The 21919-nt window shown below is 49.6% G+C and overlaps 1 protein-coding gene and 1 long non-coding RNA gene across 5 annotated transcripts in view; one reads left to right on the top strand and one right to left on the bottom strand.

Annotated features, from left to right (window-relative positions):
• Positions 1 to 17191: 17191 nt before the first annotated feature.
• On the bottom strand, positions 17192 to 19461 carry LOC134731597 (uncharacterized). Its single transcript, XR_010114012.1, has 2 exons — positions 19344 to 19461; positions 17192 to 18552 (listed from the first exon to the last, which is right to left on the bottom strand). It is a non-coding gene; the product is annotated as an uncharacterized lncRNA (long non-coding RNA).
• The window catches only part of LIMD1 (LIM domain containing 1), a 92024-nt gene continuing 89186 nt past the window's right edge, over positions 19082 to 21919 (top strand). For 3 of the 4 annotated variants that reach the window (XR_010113959.1, XR_010113958.1, XM_055280200.2), the window contains exon 1: positions 19082 to 21259. Coding sequence is in view for 1 of the 4 variants with exons in the window: in XM_055280200.2 (XP_055136175.2) it covers positions 19852 to 21259 (1408 nt within the window). In the remaining 3 variants the exon portion in view is untranslated. The remainder of the gene's footprint in view (positions 21260 to 21919) is intronic. The other variant, XR_010113960.1, reaches the window with a different exon arrangement.

The raw sequence follows: 21919 nt of genomic DNA, 5'->3' as shown, positions 1-21919 counted from the left end.
TCTGCTCCTCTCCCTCCTCCCACCCTCCACCCTCAAGTAGACCCCAGTGCCTGTTGTTCCCTTCTTTGTGTCCATAGCTCTTTTTTTTTTTGAGACAGTCTCGCTCTGTCGCCCAGACTGGAGTGCAGTGGTGCGATCTCCGCTCACTGCAAGCTCCACCTCCCGGGTTCACACCATTCTCCTGCCTCAGCCTCCCGAATAGCTGGGAGTACAGGCACCAGCCACCACACCCGGCTAATTTTTTGTATTTTTAGTAGAGATGGGGTTTCACCGTGTTAGCCAGGATGGTCTCGATCTCCTGACCTCGTGATCTGCCTGCCTTGGCCTCCCAAAGTGCTGGGATTACAGGCATAAGCCACCGCGCCCGGCCTTCATCACCCAGCTATTAAGCCCAGTACCCAACAGTTAATTTTTCTGCTCCTCTCCCTCCTCCCACCCTCCACCCTCAAGTAGACCCCAGTGTCTGTTGTTGCCATCTTTGTGTCCATAAGTTCTTATCATTTAGCTCCTATGTGTAAGTGAGAACATGCAGTATTTGGTTTTGTGTTCCTACATTAGTTTGCTAAGGATAATAGCCACCAGCTCCAATCCACTTATTTATTACTCAGATAAAATAGATCCAACCACTAATCTCATGAAACTAGGGGAAGTTGTGCCCTCTCACCACTGAAACTAGCCCATTCAAGGTCACCAGTGACCTTCATGTTGCAAAGCCAATGACACTTTCAACTCTCATCTTAATTCTACAGACACACTCCTCTTTCTCTTCTCCCGCCCCCTGGCCATGCTGTCTCAGCCTCATTTTCTGGCTCTTTCCTCTCTTTGAATTCTTGGGGGCTTGGTCCTGGACCCTCTATTCTTCTCATTCTTCTCTATACCCTCTGCCCAGATGAGCTTACTCAGGCCCATGATATCAAACACCAATGGCACCAAATTCCACATCCACTGATGAAAATGGCTTTGTAAAAATTACGACATTGAGAAAAATCTGGCATAGGGAAATTTTGAAAGTGAAAGACATCTGACCTGACTCTATCTTGCTTCGAACCTTCACGCTACCCTTGTTCATTCCTGGGCATAGGCCAAACTAAGTTTGGGAGGAATTTAGTTTATAGTTTAACTGTTTTTTGTTTTGTTTTGTTTTGTTTTGTTTTTTTAAGAGAAAAGGTCTTGCTCTGTTACCCAGGCTGGGGTGCAGTGGCACAATCATATAGCTCACTGCAGCCTTGAACTCCTGAGCTCAAGTGATCCTTCCACCTCAGCCTGCCAAGTAGCTGGAACTACAGGCATACACCACCACTCCTGGCTAATTTTTTCTCTTTCTTTCTGTTTTTTGAGAGGGAGTCTTGCTCTGTCACCCAGGCTGGAGTGCAGTGGTGCTTTCTTGTCTCACTGCAACCTCCACCTCCTGGGTTCAAGCAATTCTCCTGCCTCAGCCTCCCAAGTAGCTGGAATTACAGGCATGCACAACCACGCCTGGCTAATTTTTGTATTTTTGGTAGAGATGGGGTTTTGCCATGTTGGCCAGGCTGATCTCAAACTCTTGACCTCAGGTGATCCGCCTGCTTCGGCCTCCGAAAGTCCTGGGGTTACAGGTGTGAGCCACTGTGCCTGGCCTTTTTTTTTTTTTTTTTTTTGAGACAGAGTCTTGCTCTGTCACCCAGGCTGGACTGCAGTGGCGTGATCTCGGCTCACTGCAACCTCTGTGTCCCGGGGTCAAGCGATTCTCATGCCTCAGTCTCCCAGGTAGCTAGGATTACAGGCGCATGCCACCACGCCTGGCTAATTTTGTATTTTTAGTAGAGACGGGGTTTCACCATGTTGGCCAAAGTAGTCTTGAACTCCTGATCTCAAGTGATCCGCCCACCTCAGCCTGCCAAAGTGCTGGGATTACACGTGTGAGCCACCATGCCTGGCCCACTCCTGGATAATTTTTTTTTTTTTTTTAATTTTGTAGAGACAAGATCTCATTATGCTGCTCAGGCTGGTCTCAAACCCCTGGCTTCAAGTGATCCTTCTGCCTCAACCTATCAAAATGTCAAGATATACAGGTGTGAGCCACCATACCAGGTCTATAGTTTAACTTTGAAACAAAAATGATAACAGCCCTCCCCGAAACAAACTCCCTTCTTGCCTGGGGACCAGACTACCTTTGTAAAAGTAACAAATTGGAGGCCAGGCGCGGTGGCTCACGCCTGTAATCCCAGCACTTTGGGAGGCCGAGGTGGACAGATCACAAGGCCAGGAGATCAAGACCATCCTGGCTAACACAGTGAAACCCAGTCTCTACTAAAAATACAAAAAATTAGCTGGGCGTGGTGGCAGGTGCCTGTGATCCCAGCTACTCAGGAGGCTGAGGCAGGAGAATTGCTTGAACCCAGGAGGCAGAGATTGCAGTGAGCCAAGATCACGCCATCGCATTCCAGCCTGGGTGATGGAGCGAGACTCCATCTCAAAAAAAAAACAAAAACAAAAACAAATTGGCCACATTAAGGGAGGAGACCACCCCTCATATTGTCTTATCCCCATTTTCTGCCTCCAAAGAAAGAAGAAGTAAAAACTAAAAGGCAGAAATGAAATCCACAGGCAGACAGCCCAGCGCCACACCCTGGGCCTAGTAGTTAAGGATTGACCCCTGACCTAATCGGTTATGTTATCTATAGATTCCAGACATTGTATGGAAAAGCACTGTCCTGTTCTGTTCCATTCTAATTACTGGTGCACGCAGCCCCCAGTCACGTACCCCCTGCTTGCTCAATCGATCACCACCCTCTCACGTGGACCCCCTTAGAGTTGTAAGCTCTTAAGAGGGACAGGAATTGCTCACTTGGGGAGCTCGGTTGTTAGAGATTAAGTCTCGCCGAAGCTCCTGGCCAAATAAAGTCCTTCCTTCTTTAACTCGGTGTCGGATGGGTTTTGTCTGCAGCTTGTCCTGCTACAACATGATAGGCCGGGCGCGGTGGCTCACGCTTGTAATCCCAGCACTTTGGGAGGCCAAGGCGGGCGGATCACGAGGTCAGCAGATCGAGACCATGGTGAAACCCTGCCTCTACTAAAAATACAAAAAAAAAAAATTAGCCGGGAGTGGTGGCAGGCGCCTGTAGTCCCAGCTACTCGGAGAGGCTGAGGCAGGAGAATGGCAGGAACCCGGGAGGCGGAGCTTGCAGTGAGCCGAGATTGCACCACTGCACTCCAGTCTGGGCGACAGAGCGAGACTCTGTCGCAAAAGAAAAAAAAAACAGAAAATTCTCTACCTGTCTCTGAAGGCATGAGTTTCCCTGGGGATAGCTGCAGGAGTGGAATAGCTGGGTGAGGTCCACATGCATGCTCTACGAGATGACTATTTCCAAAGTGTTCTGGCAATGGAGGAGAGCCTTCCTTGCTCCACATCCTCCACAACACTTGCTGTCACCTGGCTTTGTAGTCAGTGCTCCTTTGGTAGGTTTACAGTGGCAACTTCCTCTCTCCATATGCCAGTCCCAAAGGTGGGCTCAGGTGTTTAGCTCCCTATGACTCAGCTCCTGAGGCCGCCTTCTGGGAGTTGTTAGAGGGCCAAGTGGAACAACAGGGTCTTTGGTGCTGGAAGGAGTTGGGTCTGCCTTCCAGCTCCCCTACCAATAGGCTGTGCTACCTTAGGTGAGTGCCATGACCTCACTGAGCTTCCGTTTCTGCCAAATGAGGATGGCCCCTAATGTGCAGAGCTGTCAATGATGACTGCCCAACTGAAGATCTTGTAAAGCACCAAGCAGAGTGCAGTGGCTGTGGTTGTTCTATTCTACCCTTTGCCTCTCATTCATAATTTTGTCTCCAGGTTCTAGAACTGCTATACTTATGCCCTCTTGACACTGATTCCAGTTGTTCATTGCTAGGGTTTGAATGTGTCCTGCAAAGTTCAGGCAGGATCTTTAAGAGGCGATTAGGCCATGAGGGCTCTGTCCTCATGAATGGCTTAATGCCATCATTGCAAGAGTGGGTTAGTTATTGTGGGATTGGGTTCCTGATAAAAAGATGAGCTAGGCCCCCTTCCCTGCTCTCTTTCTTGCATGTGCTCTCTTGGCCTCTCACCTTCCACCAGAGGATGTTGCAGCAAGAAGGTTCTGCCAGATGCTGGCTCCTTGACTTTGGACTTCCCAACCTCCAGAACTGTAAGAAATACATTTCTTAAAAAAATTACCCAGCCTGTGGTATTCTGTTATTGCAACACAAACAGACTGAGACATCCATCTTGGCACATCTAAATGACAGTTGCTTCAAAGATCTTTGTTTTGTTTCTGATGGATCAAGACAACTGCTCAAAGAACAGATCACTTGGGGAAGAATCTTATATAGCAAACTCCTCTATGGTTTTGCTGTCAGAGAAGAAAGCCTTGTGGCTCCATCTGATTCAGTGATGTGGTTGATCTGGGGCATATTTAAGTCTAAGTGACAAAGCTGGATTAGCAAAGGCTCTGCTAGGCTGGGTCTGTGTGTACATGGCCTTGATAGACATACTGGTTTGATGAAATGCAAATATCTGACAAAGACTATGGGAACACAAGTCTTCTTTGTCATGTTTTATTGCTATCTGGGGGGTCCTAACTCATTTATAAGAGGGAAGGAGAATGGAGAGGACTGAGTATTGGCCCTGAGCCAGTCCAGTCTGAGCTCAGGACTTTACTCACTGGATCTCAAGAAAGAGGTAGGTCTCTTACATCATCCTGAAAACAGAATGGGAGGTTTATTTCAGTGACTTCTCAGAAAGAAAAAAAAAATCAGTAGTTCTGCAATGGCTTTGTTTTCTGACCTTCTTATATAAAGGGATTTGGAGTGCTCAATTTTACTTATCATCAGAGAAATCAGATTAAACCACAATGAGATACCTCCTCACACCAACCAGAATGGTAAAATGAAAAGAATGGCAAAATCAAGTGTTGATGAGGATGTGGGAGAGCAAGAACTCTCCTTTGCTGATAGCAACTGTACAACCACTTTAGAACCCTGGTTAGCAGGATCTATTACTAGGATCTACCAGTACGCTATGACCCAGCAATTCCCTTCTCATTGATATACCCAAGAGAAGTGCCTACATTAGTTCACCAACAGCCCTGCCCTATAGAATATTCATAGCAGGACTATTCAAAATAGCCCCAAATGAGAACTATCCAAATGCCTGTTACAATGGAATAGCTAAAGCATGGTACATCACACAGCGGAATATTACACAGCCATAAATATGCACACACTGCAATGACACACAACAATGTGAATGATTCTCACAAACATAATGTTGAACAAAAGAAACTGGACTCAAAATAATACATACTGTGTGATTCTATTTATATGAAAAACAGAGATAGTCAAAACTGACATATGCTTTTGGAAGTTAGGATAGTAGTTACCCTTGGGAAGGTGGTGGTTAGGTGAGGACACAGGGGGCTTCTAGGGTGCTGGTCAGGTGCTATTTCTTGATCTGGGTTCAGGTTGCACACAGGTATTCAGTTAATGAAAATCCATCATGCTATACTCTTTCCATATAACATACTTCTATCAAAAGTTAAAAAAAGATTGGCAGGTGGCTATTACCTTTAGCCTGCACCCAATGGAAGTCAATTCATAGATGGGAAATTCATGGATTTGAAAACTTAGGTGCAGATAGGACCTCAGACATCATTCAGTACAAAGAGCAGACATTCAGGGATTAAATCCTTACCCCTCTATTTACCAGCTATGTGCCATTAGGCAATCTAGTTAAACTCTCTGAACCTCCATTTCTTTATTTGTAAAATGGGATAATGGAATTTATCTAGGAGAGCTGTTATGAGGATTAGGGGCAAGAATGCAAACCCTTAGCCAGTGCTTAGCAAATGTCAACTATTATTAGCATTATTATTATCCAGTACAATATGCATTCATTCATTCATTCACAATAATTAATTAAGTACTGTACAAGATACCAGAGTGGGCAAGACACACGTGATCCTTACCCTCACAGAGCTTACAGTCTAGTCTGGCCTCTTCCTGGACCCACAGTAGTGTTGGAAACAGAAGACATGGTCCCCCCATTCAGATTTGGCAGGCAAACATTCACTGATAGACACACTCTGGAAGTAGCTCTGGGAGCTTCAATAGCCTGGCAATCATTCGGATTATTTGGTTATGAGAGATGGTGTGGTTTAGAGCCAGGCTGCTTGGGTTCAAATCCCAGATCCTCCACTTACTAGCTGTGGAATTTTTTTTTCTAGCTGTGGAATTTTAGGCAAGTTCTTTATCTCCCTTATGCCTATTTCCTCATCTGTGTAAAGGAGTAGATAACAGAACCTATCTTTTTTTTTTTTTTTTTTCTGAGACGGAGTCTTGCTCTTTCACCCAGGCCAGAGTGCAGTGGCGCGATCTCGGCTCACTGCAAGCTCCGCCTCCCGGGTTCATGCCATTCTCCTGCCTCAGCCTCCCGAGTAGCTGGGACTACAGGCGCCCGCCAACACGCCCGGCTAATTTTTTGTATTTTTAGTAGAGACGGGGTTTCACCGTGTTAGCCAGGATGGTCTCGATCTCCTGACCTCGTGATCCGCCCACCTCGGCCTCCCAAAGTGCTGGGATTACAGGCTTGAGCCACCGCACCCGGCCAACAGAACCTATCTTGTGGGTTGTTGGGAAGATTTAACAGTGTAATATTTGTAGAGGATATAAAATGATGTTGGGCACAGAGTAGGTGCTATGATGTGTTAGTGGTCCTTGTTGATCTTGTTATAAATAATCAAGGATTCTCACACTGACCACAGCTAGATGACAACCAGCAGAGAGCCAGACAGACCTCCTTGGTGTCTATGAAGAAATCCAAGTCATTCCAGCAGCACTGTGGAGTTCTCAAAAATATGCCTAACTCATGGGTGTCTACCCTACAGCTATGCTTGCACAGGTGTGAAATGGTTTATAAGTCATCCCTTGCTACGGTAAATGTAGTAGCAAAAGCATAGAAGCAGCCTAGATGTCTGTGAATAGGAGACTGGTTAAAAAATCCATGACTCACTCAAAGAAAGAAATATTAGCCCTAAGAAAGAACAAGGCAGCTGCATGTGAAATGATGTGAAAAGATTTCCAAGAATATTATTCAGTGCAAAAAGCAAGAGGCAGTGCATTTACTTCCTGTGTTTTAAAAAAACAAAACCAAAAAAGAAATGTACATGCCCAGGTACTTTTTGGTAATGTGACTTTTGGTAATGTAGTTGGCTTTGGAGGGGACACTGGAGCATAGGAGTGGGAGGATACCTTCTTTTCACTGTATGTTCAGTTGTACCTTTTGAATTTTAACCCATATGCATGTTTTATTTTTTAAAAGGGTAATCCAGTGACTAGGGCCAATTCAGAAATCAGCACTACAATTCATTGTACTGTTAAACATCTTTTGCTGCTCTCTGAGCAGATGGTCCTGGGAGGGGTTGGGCCAGGGCCAGCGGGAAACCTCCCTCCCCTATGGGTGTATGGGGAGCCTGTGGCTAGGCACATGCCTCCAGCTGGGTCTGCTTGCACGGCCAAAGGGCTGGGGTGCAGAACTGAAGCTGGCAAAGACAGTGGGCTCCAGCAGCTTGGCAGAGGCCACACACACAGGACAAGGTCACGGTCCTAATATCTGGGTCTGGCCTCGGCACCTTTCCAGGGTAAAACTCATGGGACAAAGGCTCATTGCAAGCACCAGGAAAGGGCCTCCATTGCAGCTGCTTCTCTGCATTCATGGGGCAATTCCACAGCGGACCTTGGGGCCAGAGAAGACCAATCTGTTCAGGAAACAGATTTGGAGGGGCCAGTGTTTTCCTGGCCTGCTCTGGGCCATCAGTGGAATGGAAAGAGCCCAAAGGAACCTTAATTCTTAATTCTTCGTCCATGTGCTTAGCTGAAATATAAAGATTCTTTTCAGAGCCCTCCCTGAAGTAGCCCTCAGCTTTGGGACACACACAGCATTGTGTGCAGAGACATTTCCTATAGCCAAGCAAAAGCGACAGAGAGGCCCTTTCAGTTTGCTGCAAAATAAACAGGGCTCTGTCCCAAGACAGGCAGCCTTTGCCTCATGGGCCCCTTGGTAATTCATAGGCTGCCTGAGCTCCATTTACTGCCTACAGTCTATTAGACTAGGGCTTTTCAAATGCCCTTTAGTCAACAATTCTTTATATATCGATATGAAAAACATATATATATATGCATGCAAATAGATTTTTTTTTTTTTTTTTTAGACAGAGTCTTGCTTTATTACCCAGGCTGGAGTGTGGTGGCGTGTTGCAGCCTTGCTCTCCCAGGCTCAAGTGATCCTCCCACCTCAGCTTGCCAAGTAGCTGGGACCACAGGTATGCAACACCATGCCTGAATAATTTTTTTTTTTTTTTTGAGACAAGGTCTCACTGTGTTTCCCAGGCTGGTCTCAAACTCCTGGGCTCAAGCAATCCTTCCACCTTGACCTCCCAAGGTGTTAGGATTACAGGTGTGAGCCACTGTGCCCAGCTATAAACAGATATTCTAAAGTCAAATATCTTTTATACACTCAAACACACACACAGACACACAGACACACACACACACACACACATACACATATATATGTAGTCATACTATTTTTTTTTTTTTTGAGATGTAATCTCACTCTGTCACCCAGGGTAGAGTGCAGTGGCGTGATCTTGGCTCACTGCAACCTCCGCCTCCCCGGTTCAAGCAATTCTCCTGCCTCAGCCTCCCAAGTAGCTGGGATTACAAGCGCTCACCACCACGCCCACCTAATTTTTGTATTTTTAGTAGAGACAGGGTTTCACCATGTTGGCCAGGCTGGTCTCAAACTCCTGACCTCAAGTGATCCAACCACCCTGGCCTCTCAAAATGCTGAGATATAGGCATGAGCCAACGTACCTGGCCTATATGTAGTCATATTCTTAATTAAGCTATATATCACTAATATTCATCAAATATGATATAGATAAAAGATTAAGTATTTGGTACAAAGTTTTCAGACAAGATCTACAGAAGGTTTGCAGAGACATACAAAGTTACAAGAGTAACAATACAGCCTCTCTTCTTTCTTTCTTTTTTTTTTTTTTTTGAGGTGGAGTTTTACTCTTGTTGCCCAGGCTGGAGTGCAATGGCGCAATCTCAGCTTATTGCAACCTCCACCTCCCGGGTTCAAGCAATTCTCCTGTCTCAGCCTCCCAAGTAGCTGGGATTACAGGTGCATGCCACCACAGCCGGCTATTTTTTGTATTTTTAGTAGAGATGGGGTTTCATCATATTGGTCAGGCTGGTCTCGAACTCCTGACCTCAGGCGATCCACCTGCCTCAGCCTCCCAAAGTGCTGGGATTACAGGCATGAGCCACCACCACCACGCCTGGCCCTCTCTTCTTTGTTTTTCCAAATCTGGGTCACCATTTAGCCCAATTAATTTCTTCTACTTATAGATGGCAACCCCACACCAGTGCTCCCTTTTCCAATGCGATCAATTTACCACACATTTGGGGGGCCCCTACCATGTGCCAGGCACTGTTCTAGGTTCCTAGGATACAGCAATGAACCAAATGGTCAAAGATCCATGGCCTTGTGGGGTCTGCATTCTAGTGAGGTGACAGACAGCAAACAAGTAATGAAACAGATGTTCACTGTGTGTCATGTAGGGAGAGGGACAGAGAGAAGAGTGTAAGGAAGGACATCCCAAGGAGGTGACTGCTGAGTGGAGACCTGGGGATTGTGAGGGAGGGATTTGCGTGGATATCTGGGACAGTGGGTTCGAGGCAGAGGAATGGCTACCCCCTTGCCCACTCTAGATACACTGCACTCACTGGACAAAAGCGAACCCTAGTTAGACCCAATTCTCCACCTACTCCATACCCACATCTGTGCAGCTGAACCCTGGCTAGAGAAAAACATGCCACTGTGTTGGCTGGCCTCACTGAGACCCATGCCCAGAATCTTGGGGTGGGGCGCCTTCGTGCTTCCCTGGGCCATTCATCCTCCCACTCCCCAGACAACCAATTCCCATGGCAACTTTGCCAGCCTCCCTCTCAGCTGCCTTCCTTACTTGCTTATGTCACCAAGAAAATTAAAGCAATCAGAAGAGTTACCACTCTAAGATTCCAACACCTCATGTACTTACCTACCTGATTCTTACCCAAAACCTTCCTTCCTGTTACTATGCATGAAACGTGCATTGAAGTCCAATCCCTCTCTGCTACTCAAGGAAAACTCTCTCCTCTACCTTCTACATTAGCAATGCTCCTCGCCCATGTCCCTATCTCACCGGGTCATTCCCACCAGTGTTGAAACATACCCTACCACCTCCTACTATTTATTTATTTATTTATTTATTTATTTATTTATTTATTTATTTGAGACAGGGTCTTGCTCTGTCTCCCGGGCTGGAGTGCAGTGTCATGATCACAGCTCACTGCAGCCTCCACTCCCAGGCTCAAGCAATCTTCCCACCTTAGCTTCCCAGGTAGCTGGGACTAGAGGCGCACGCCACCATTCCTGGTTAATATTTGTATTTTCTGTAGAGACAGGGTTTCATCATGTTGCCCCAGCTGGGCTCAAACTCCTGGGCTCAAGTGATCCTCCTACCTTGGCCTCTCAAAGTGCTGGGATTACAGGTGTAGGCCACCACTCCCAGCCAATCTCTCACATTTTTAATTAATTAATTAAATTTTATTATTATTATTTTTTGAGATGGGGTCTTGTTGTCGCCCAGGCTGGAGTGCAGTGGTGTGATCTCAGCTCACTGCAACCTCTGCCTCCCGGGTTCAAGCAATTCTCCTGTCTCAGCCTCCTGAGAAGCAGGGACTACAGGTGCACACCACCATGACTGGCTGATTTTTGTATTTTTAGTAGAGATGGGATTTCACCATATTGGTCTGAAACTCCTGACCTCAGATGATCCACCCGCCTCAGTCTCCCAAAGTGCTGGGATTACAGGCATGAGCCACCATGCCTGGCCTACTTTTTTTTTGGAGATGGAGTCTCGTTCTCTCACCCAGGCTAGAGTGCAGTGGCATGATCTCGGTTCACTGCAACCTCCACCTCCCAGGCTCAAGCGATTCTCCTGCCTCAGCCTCCCAAGTGGCTGGGATTACAGGTGTGCACCACTATGCCCAGCTAATTTTTGTATTTTTAGTAGAGATGGGGTTTCACCATGTTGGCCAGGCTGGTCTCAAACTCCTGGCCTCAAGTGATCCACCTGGCTTGGCCTCCCAAAGTGCTGGGATTACAGGCGTGAGCCACTATGTCTGGCCCACATTTTAAACAAATTGAAAAACCCTCTCTTCATGGCACTTTTCCCTCTAATTCACTTTACCCAACAAAACTCCTAGAGAGTTGTGTAGATGGTTGTCTCCAACGTCTCTCCTTGCACTTGTTCTTCTTCTGGTCTCTGCTCAGGTGTCACTTGCTCAGTGGGGCCTTCCCTGACCCTTGTGTTTAAAATTGCACCCCTCCCTGTGTCCTCTTTCCTGCTTCATTTTTCACCATAGCTCCCATCCCTTTCTAATACGTACTGTAAGGCATGCATCTATTCTGTTTATTGTCTATCCTCCCTACTCAGATGTACTAGAATGGAAGTCCAAATAGGACAGGGATGTTCATCTGTTTTGTCCAGTGCTGTATCCCTAGCACCTGGGAAAGGGCCCAGGGCATTACAGGTGCTCAGTACCATTTGTTCTGTGAGTGAATGAATGCATGATAAGGGTAAGGGCAAGGGCAAGGAACAGTAAAGAAGTCCATGTGTCTGAATGGAGCAAGAGGAAAGGATAGTGGAAAATTTGGAGGCAGAGGAGGCAAGGGACCAGATCACATAGAGCCAAGGAAAGGATCTAAGTGTGGTTCAGGATGCCATTGGCGGGTTTGCACTAGGGAAAGCCATGATCTGACTGATGTTACTGAGATTCTGGGCAGGTCAAGTAAAAAAAATTCACATTCCATGAGTGTGTCCCTGTGGCAGGCCGTTTTTGTATCTGTGTATCATGAACAATTGTCCTGCCTCAGCCTAAAGCTTTCCTAAAGGAAAGCTGGGTATCGAAAATGGTACCTGTTGCACAGGCAGGGCCATGGGAAGGAATGATCACTGCTTTGCAGGGACTCCATGCTTTACAGCTTGCTATGGACTGAATGTCTATGCCCACTGCCCCGACATTCATATGTTGAAATCCTACCACCCAAGGTAATGGTATTAGAAGGTGGGACTTTGGGGCCGGGCACGGTGGCTCACACCTGTAATCCCAGCACTTTGGGAGGTTGAGGCGGGCAGATCACGAGGTCAGGAGATCGAGACCATCCTGGCCAACATGGTGAAACCCCATCTCTACTGAAATGCAAAAAAATTAGCCAGGTGTGGTGGCGTGCGCCTATAGTCCCAGCTACTTGGGAGGCTGAGGCAGGGGAATTGCTTGAACCCGGGAGGTGGAGGTTGCAGTGAGCGAAGATCATGCCACTGCACTCCAGCCTGATGACACAGCGAGACTCTGTCTCAAGAAAAAAAAAAAAAAAAAAAAAAGAAGGTCATGAGGGTAGAGCCCTTATGAATGGAATTAGTGCTGTTAAAAAAAGAGGCCTGAGGGAGCCTGGTCAACCTTCTACCATGTGAGGACACAGGCAGAAGTTACCATCTATGAACCAGAGAGCAGGTCCTCACCAAACACCCATTGACAAAAAGAGTCAAACTCTGTAACAAATATTTGAAAAGATTTATTCTGAGCCAAATATGAGTGACCATGGCCTGTGACACAGCCGTCAGGAGATCCTGAGAACATGTGCCCAAGGTGGTTGGGGCGCAGCTTGGTTTTGTACATTTTAGGGAGGTGTGAGACATCAATCAAATACATTTAAGATATATATTGGTTGCATCTAGAAAGGTGGGACAACTCAAAGAGGGGGGTGGTGGGGGTGGGGGCTTCCAGGTTATAGGTAGATTAAAAATTTTTCTAACCAACAATTAGTTGAAATAGTTATCAATATTAAAAAAAATCTAGGTTGTGATAAGAGACTGTGGAGACCAAAGTTTCGTCATGCAGATGAAGCCTCCAGGTAGCAGGCTTCAGAGAGAATAGATTGTTGGGCTGGGCGCAGTGGCTTATGCCTGTAATCCCAGCACTTTGGGAGGCCGAGGTGGGTGGATCACCTGAGGTCAGGAGTTCGAGACCAGCCTAGCCAATATGGAGAATCCCTAGCTCTACTAAAAATACAAAAAGTTAGCCGGGCGTGGTGGCGTGTGCCTGTAATCCCGGCTACTCGGGAGACTGAGGCAGGAGAATTACTTGAACCCAGGAGGCGGAGGTTGCAGTGAGCTGAGACCATGCCATTGTACTCCGGCCTGAGCAACAAGAGCAAAATTCCATCTCAAAACAAAACAACAACAACAAAACCAGAGAGAATAGATTGTAAATATTTCTCACCAGACTTAAGGTCTGTGTTGATGTTAATGCCAGAGAGGTGTAATGAGGCATGTCTGACCCCCACTTTCAGGTTAAATTTTAGAGTGCCCTGGCCGAGGAGGAAGTCCATTTAGATGGCTGGGGGGTCTTAGGATTTTATTTTTGGTTAACACCCTGAATTTGCTGGTGCCTTGATCTTGGACTTCCCAGCCTCTCAAACCATGAGAAATACATTTCTGTTGTTTATAAGTCACCTAGTCTGTGGTATTCTGTTATAACAGCCCAAATGGACCAAGACACTAGTAAAATAGAATACTGAACATGTTTTCATTCAAGAAAACAAAATAAAACATTACTGGTAAACACTTAAAGCCATTTACACTCGGCCTACCTACTGATAAAATTTTTTAGCTTTTCAGTATTTTGCTTCTTAAACAACTGTTATGCAAATATAAACACCTTTTTTTGAGATATTAAAGTTGTTTCCAAGCACATGAAACAGACAAAAACAGCCTATATTAAATAACTACAGCTGGGATTCTAAATGCTATGCACAGAATTTGAAAGACCTCTGCCTCTTAAGTATTAAACAGCAGCAGTAAAACATCAATAGTCTCCTGGCCATTTCTAAGTACCCTTTCACAGTGGTATATTATTCAGTTTGATGCCCATGGGATACCATCTTTTTTTTATTCCTTTTTTTTTTTTTTGAGACAGGGTCTTGTTCTTTCACCCAGGCTGGAGAACAGTGGTGCGATACTACAGGCATGTGCTACCATACCTGGCTAATTTTTTTTTAATTATTTTTTGGTAGAAATGGGATCTCACTACGCTTGTTGCCCAGGCTGGTCTCAAACTCCTGGCCTCAAGCATTCCTCCCTCCTTGGCCTCACAAAGTGCTGGGATTACAAGAGGGAGCTACTGTGCTCGGCTGGGATGCCATCTTTATAAGCTATTTTGTAACGGTGAAAGGTGATCCATTGACTAAGAGAGGACAAGCCAGTTGGGGCAGGAAATACATGGATTGTGGATTCAGGTTTGTGTTGAGTTGATGGAGATGGTGCAACTGTTCTAGAATGGCAGCGGGGTTGGAGAGTAATGTCTACCAGCTTCTGGAATGCTGAGCACTTCAGCTAAGCCAAGATGCGGGGAGGCAGGAGGGCATCAAGGATTGTGGGCTCACATAGGTGCCAATGTCACAGGATACTTGGGGTGTTGCTTTTCCAGCCAGAAACCTCTGTGGCCAGTGATGCCTTTGCCCAAGTTTTGCTCAGGCCTGCTGGTCTTGTTTCGCCCACTTAGCCTGACAGGCTGTGCTTAGCTCGTGCTACTGGTGTGGATCCCATGCTTGCCAAGGGCAAGCCAGGCATGGAGCAGCGAGAGGTGTGTGAGCAAGCAAGCATGGGGTCTGGCCACTGCACACAGCCAGGCATGCCAGCTATGGCAGGGCAGGCAGCTCCAGGTGCCAGCATGGGCACAGCTCCCTGCGAGGCTGTGGCTGGACCAGGCGTACCACAGGCAACTTCCGCCGCTGGCACTGGGGAATGCGGTGGCACCTGGAAGCTTGGAGACACCAGGAACCACAGAGCCCCAAAGAGGGTATCATAACCCTGGATTGGGGCGCTCCTAGGTCTGGGCCCCCCAAAGGGCTGCTGCTCGTTTCTCCTTCTCTCTTTTCTCCTTCTCTCTTCTCTCCTTCTCATTGCCCACAACGTGGCAAGCAAGGGGTGTGTTTCAGTCCTGTCTGTGTTACAGATCTTTTAGTGCCACCATTTGCCCAGTGGGTCCCAAGTTCTTGTCCCGTGTCCACAAAGAATGAGGTATGCAGACAACTGGAGGGTGAGCAAGGCAGAAAGGAGCCTCACTGAGTGGCAGAACTTTTCTCAGTGGGTATCTCCTTTCCTCAGGCAGGTTGTCCCGATGAGTGTCCAGCTTTCAGTGGAGAAAAGACCCACAGTGGGTAGCTGCCTTCCACAGGCAGGTTGCCCCGATGTCTCTGCAGCCTTCAGCAGAGAGACCCAGAGTGGGAAGCTCCTATCTGCAGGCAGGTCATCCCATTGTCTGCCTGAGTCTGGCTGAGTCTGGTTTTTTTTATGGACTTCAGAAGGGAGGAAGTGTGTGCTGATTGGTCCACGGGCAGCCATAGGCAGGCCCAGGAAAAGCACCATAAATTCTCACACCAGTCTGCAGGACTGATAGCCCAGTCCCTAGGCTTCAGGCTGTCCCTGGCTTGAAGGTGGGGCTTCACTGGGGACCCATCCCATTTCACCCAGGAGCCTGATTGCCCCCTGCTGCCATCAACCTGCTGGCCATGGCACCCATGGCACCCAGGCTGTTCATGCTGAGGGGTGCCTGCAGATACATGCCAAACTGCCCTCAGCCCCACCCTGGCCTCCCTCCCGTGCTCACCAGCACCCAAAGTCTGGATGGGGCTGAGGCGACAGGGGACCAGTGTGTCAGTGCTGCGCTGAGTGTGTGCACCCCCAGCTGGGTCGTGACAGTACCTGGGCTCAGCTTCAACTTTGCTCCAAAATCAGAGTGGGCACCAGGAGAGGCCAGGCAGCAGGAGCAGGCACTTCTGAGCCTGTGGGGGTAGGGGGGCTTTCTAGGTCCCCGGGAGCACAGGGATGCCCAGGTCTGCAGCCACAGCTGGGTGGCTGCAGCTGTGCCTGGGAAGGCAGGGCTCCCGCCCCACCAACTCAGAAGGGAGTGGGGCTCCTGCCTGTTCCTAGCTCCTACCAGCTCCACGGAGCATGCAGTCCTGGCCACACCTCGCCATTGCAGCCAGCATCATGGCAGTGGCTGCTCCAGATGGACCACTGCTGCCATCACCAAGATAGGATGAAAAGAGAAGACAAATGTAAGAGCACTGGTTGGTGTCTGTGGCTCCTGCACCAGGGTCCCAAACTGAAAACCCAGGAAGCTGGCTCTGAGCTTACTGGACTTTGCACAGGGATGGCCACATATTCCTAGCACTTTGTCAGCTACAGCTGCCATATTTGGAGGTCAGGCAAAGTGAGCCAGTCTTCCACTCCAAAAGAAAATGCACCCCTATGTGTATCAAGGGCCCCTGCCACACAGTGCCTAGAGAAGCATGGAATCAGGACTCTAGACTTGTGTTTCTCCAAGTGTGGTCCCTGAACCAGCAGCATCAGTGGCATTACCTGGGAACTTGTTAGAGACACCCACTCTTAGTCACCATCTGAGACCTGCAGAATCAGAAACTCTGGGGGTAGGTTCCAGCAATCGGTGTTTTAATAAGCTCCCCAAGGAACTCTGGTGCATGTTCAAGTTTGGGAGCACTAGTTTAGACCAGTTCCAGGAGATGCTAATGCTGTTGGCTTCAGGACCACACTTTGAGAACTACTGTTCTAGAAATTTCATAAGCAAATCACTTGGTTTATGAGTAAATCCAGTTGTTTTATTGTCTCACTCTGTCACCCAGGCTGGAGTGCAGTGGCACAGTCACAGTTCACTGCAGCCTTGAATTCCTGGACTCAAGCGATCCTCCCACCTCAATCTCCCCAGTAGCTAGGACTACAGCTGTGCACCACCACACCTGGCTAATTTTAAAAAAATTTTTGTAGAGATGAGTCTTGCTTTGTTAGACAGGCTGGTCTCTAGCCTAAATCCAGTTTTTAATTAATAAGTATTACCCAACACCTAAGGAGTGTTTAATTATTATTACCTCTGAGAAAGGGGATGGTGGGCAACTTTTAAAACTTTATATATGTCTGTATTGTTCAAAGTTGTTATAGAAACATGTATTACTTGTAGATAAAAAACCAAAAAAAATTTTTTTAATAAAAATACTTCATTTTAGTATAGTGCTTTATAGTGGTGCTTCTCAAACTTTATTGTGCAAACAAACTGCCCAGAAATCTTGTTAAAATGCAGATTCTGATTCAGTAGGTTGGCAGTGGGGCCTAAGATTCTGCATTTTCAACAAGCTCCCTGGTGATATGGAGTCCATTAACCACACTTTGGGTTTACGGCAGTGGTCCTCAATCTTTTTGGCACTAGTTTCACAGAAGGCAATTTTTTTCACAGACGGGATGAAACTGTTCCACCTCAGATCATCGGGCATTAGATTCTCATAAGGAGCGTGCAACCTACATTCCTCATGAGGGTAGTTCATAATAAGGTTTGTGCACCCCTCTGAGAATCTAATGCCACTGCTGATCTGACAGGATGCGAAGCTCAGGCGGTAATGCCAGTGATGGGGAGTGGCTGTAAATACAGATGAAGTTTCGCTGGCTTGCCTCCTCTCACCTCCTGCTGTGCCACTCAGTTCCTAACAGGCCACAGACCAGTACTGGTCAGTAGCCCAGGGGTTGGGGACCCCTGGTTTACAGAAAATAAAGCACATTCATATATATTATCTTATTTGTTCTCTGTCACAACTCTGGCAGATAGGGGTTCACTAATTCACTTATTTGACCATTAGGTACTACTATTAATATATACCAGGCACTTGGCATACAGATATGGTCAACTGGAGTGGGAAATCTACCACCCAACCAAACAAAAAAACGCATGTTAACCAACAAATAAATAATTATAAATAGTTATCAGAACTGAGCAGGAAGTAAAGAGGGTGCTGAAAAAGAACAACAGGAACCACTCCGAGAAGGCCTCTAAGAGGAGGTGTCTTCAGCAGGGATGGGAAAGATGAGCCACTCAGTTTAGGGACAAGCTCTGGGCAGACACCAGGAAGCTCCTGCAGCTAGAGTGCAGGGAGGGAGGGAAGATCCCCAGATCAGGCCCGGAAGGCTGCGGCAAGGGGCCGATTTCAATTTAATTCTGGGGTAAGCACTGAGGATTTAGGCAGAGAAGTGTCTGTTCTAGTATTTGCCTTAGGATCACGATGGCTGTAGTGTGGGAAATGAAACCTCTCCAGGGTCGCCTGGGAACTGGTATAGGGAGTCCCGAGCCATGCGGGGGCGCCAAGGAGTCAGGCCTGGTGTCCCCGGAGCTGCGCGGATCCACTTGCACATGGGTCCCTCTACGAATAACAAGCCTACTAGGGCACGTGCTTTTACTGCTGCACTGAGGACGTGAAATGCGCGCGGGCACGAGACTTTCTTCTTTTCCGCTCTTTCAGAGGGCCCGGGCTCCCATCTACGCTTTGCTGGTTACGTTGGCATGTTGGGCATTTCCCCCTCTCTGCCTCAGTCTCCCGACCTGTCAAAGAGGACGGTGGGCCAGCCATGGGTGACACGCCCGTGCGCCTCTCCAATAGTGCACCTTGGGCAAGCCGGGCGGCGGGCACAGCCTGGACAGTGCCGGCCTCGAGAGGCACACAGGGCTGGTTTTCCACCGGGGAAACTGAGGCAGTGGAGCGAGGAGCGGCGTCCTCGAAACTCCTCGTAAACTCCCAGCGCCTGTGTTGGGCCCATGCAGGCTACCCAGGCCGCCCGTCTCCGAGCGGAGGACCCCGCCCAGCGCTGCCAGGGGCGGGGCCGGGCTGAGGACCCGAGGCTGGAAGGGAGGTCGGAGCACCCAATTCGGTCCAGGACTCGCAGGGGGCGGCAGTGGCGGCGGCGAACTCTCGTGCAGTCCCAGTGCTAGAGCGTGGGACGGACTTGGGGGGCACCCCTCGGTGTTCTCCAGCCAGGCCTAGGGGCGGGAGGCCCAGCCACGCTGCCGGGTGCAGGCCTGCCCCTGGGCGCCCGCCCGCGCGCCGTCCCCGCCCCTCGGCCGCCCCCTCCGCCCCGGCGCGGGCTCGGGACGTGCAGAGCCGGCGAGCAAGCAGCGGGGACTGCGCCTGGCGCACTCACTTCCGCGTCCCGCCGCCCTCCGGCCCGCGCGCGCCGATCCGCCGCCGCCATCGGACAATGGGCCGCCAGCCCCAGCTGCCGTGAACTTCCTACCGCTGCTCGGCCGCCCCTGCGTCCCGGACGGCGCTCCCGCCAGGCGCTGGCCGGGATCGCAGCTCCGGGGAAGCAGCGGAGGACCCAGCGCCCGGAACGTACCTGCGCCTCAGCCGCCGCGCCTTTGCTCCGGCCCGACTCGCGGCCTCGGCGCCCTCCCGGCCGATTCAGCTTCACCCGGCCCAGTTGGCTGCTGCCTTGCTGTGAGTTTCCGTGTTTGGTTGCCTAAGGAGGATGTGATTTTACTTTTTTGCTGTTTTCTTTTTCCTTTTATAATTTGAAGAGGAGAAAAGAACTCCGCTGAGCAGGCCCGGGACAGCGAAGTGCCACCAGCTACCCCAACAAGGACGTCTCCAGGGGAAAGGGAGTTGGAAGCAAACTTGGTCCAGCTGGCGTTGAGGTCTCAACTTCGGCTGGACTCTTAGGTCCTGGGGTCATGCCCTTCACGCTAGGCAGGTGGAAGTCTTTACTTGTACTGGGCCAGACTTGAGCCCCGACCCTTCGCCAGCATCTCCCCGCTGCCCTCAACACACACACACACACACACACACACACACACACACACACACACACACGGTACCTGGGCTAGGCCCGGACACCTGTCTGCAGCATGGATAAGTATGACGACCTGGGCCTGGAGGCCAGTAAATTCATCGAGGACCTGAACATGTATGAGGCCTCCAAGGATGGGCTCTTCCGAGTGGACAAGGGTGCAGGCAACAACCCTGAGTTTGAGGAAACTCGCAGGGTGTTCGCCACCAAGATGGCCAAAATCCACCTCCAGCAGCAGCAGCAGCAGCTCCTGCAGGAGGAGACCCTGCCCAGGGGGAGCAGAGGCCCTGTCAATGGAGGGGGCCGCCTGGGCCCACAGGCCCGTCGGGAAGTTGTGGGCAGCAAGCTGACTGTGGATGGTGCTGCCAAGCCTCCTCTTGCTGCCTCGACAGGGGCACCTGGGGCAGTCACCACACTTGCTGCTGGGCAGCCCCCGTACCCACCGCAGGAGCAGAGATCCAGGCCATACCTGCATGGCACAAGGCATGGCAGCCAGGACTGTGGTTCCAGGGAGAGCCCGGTGACTTCTGAGATGTCTGCTTTCCACCAGCCAGGCCCCTGCGAGGATCCTTCCTGCCTCACTCACGGAGACTACTATGACAACCTCTCCTTGGCAAGCCCAAAGTGGGGTGACAAACCAGGAGTGTCCCCCAGCATCGGCCTGAGTGTAGGGAGTGTGTGGCCTAGCTCCCCAGGGAGTGACCCACCACTGCCCAAACCCTGCGGGGACCATCTGCTAAATCACCGACAGCTCTCCCTGAGCTCCAGCAGGCCTTCTGAGGGTAGCCTCGGTGGTCAGAATAGTGGCATTGGTGGCCGTAGCAGCGAGAAGCCAACAGGCCTTTGGTCCACTGCCTCCTCCCAGCGGGTGAGCCCTGGCCTGCCTTCCCCAAACTTGGAGAACGGAGCACCAGCTCTGGGGCCTGTTCAGCCCAGGACCCCTTCTGTGTCAGCACCCCTGGCCCTGAGCTGCCCCAGGCAAGGAGGTCTTCCAAGATCAAACTCGGGGCTGGGGAGTGAGGTTTCAGGTGTGATGGCCAAACCCAATGTGGACCCCCAACCCTGGTTCCAGGATGGGCCCAAATCTTACCTTTCCAGTTCTGCCCCGTCATCCTCGCCAGCTGGCCTGGACGGTTCACAGCAGGGTGCGGTCCCTGGGCTGGGGCCGAAGCCTGGCTGCACAGACCTTGGCACTGGTCCCAAGCTCAGCCCCACCAGTCTTCTCCATCCAGTGATGTCCACCCTGCCTGAGTTATCTTGTAAAGAGGGTCCCCTGGGCTGGTCTTCTGATGGTAGCCTGGGACCTGTGCTCCTGGAGAGCCCTAGCTCCCCTAGGGTAAGGCTGCCCTGCCAGCCCCTCATCCCAGCGCCTGAGCTGAGACCCTCTGCTGCTGAGTTGAAATTAGAAGCCCTCACCCAGCGTCTGGAGCGAGAGATGGATGCTCACCCGAAGGCCGATTACTTTGGTGAGTGAGAGGCTGGTGGAGTTGCCCATGGTGGGGCGATGGGGTTCTTGAGATTGGGGAACATGCCGCCTACCAGGGATGCTGTAGGCTGTAGCTACCTCTCTCTGAGTGGCCTGTTTTTTTTGTTTGTTTGTTTTGGGCTTCCTCTTTCAGCTGCTTTTTCTGATTCAGAAACTTGAAAGCATCCTGGGGCAGAAAGCAGACCTTGCAGCTGGGGTTACCCATGTGTGAAGGGTGCGGCAGGGTGGGATTGCTCATGACTGCTCTCAGAAAAGAGAAATGCTGTGACTTTGGATTTCAAGGGTTTTGGGTGTGACTTTAGAGCCTCTTTCAGTGACAGGCTCATATAGGACTTGAGTGGGACCAGCTTTCTCAGGGGCAGGTACCCCTGAGCATTCAGTGTGTAGCTGGTTGGGCAGATCTGGTTGATCTGGCTGTTTGAGGGACCAGTGATTGAGGCAGGGGCTGTTGACTGCCGTGTGTGTGTGTCTGTGTGTGTGTGTGTCTGTGTGTAGGTGGGTACTTGTGTGCAGCTGAGGCAGGTCAAACACTACCATGAAAGACTTGTAGAGCAGTGGTTCTTTTTTTTTTTTGAGATGGAGTCTCGTTCTGTAGCCCAGGCTGGAGTGCAGTGGTGCAATCTCGGCCCACTGCAACCTC

The sequence above is a fragment of the Symphalangus syndactylus genome, chromosome 1 (genome assembly GCF_028878055.3).
Source record: "Symphalangus syndactylus isolate Jambi chromosome 1, NHGRI_mSymSyn1-v2.1_pri, whole genome shotgun sequence".
NCBI classification, from domain to species: Eukaryota; Metazoa; Chordata; class Mammalia; order Primates; family Hylobatidae; genus Symphalangus; species Symphalangus syndactylus.
The sequence above is the reverse complement of the archived record's forward strand: the minus strand, read 5'-3'. Positions and strand labels throughout refer to the sequence as shown.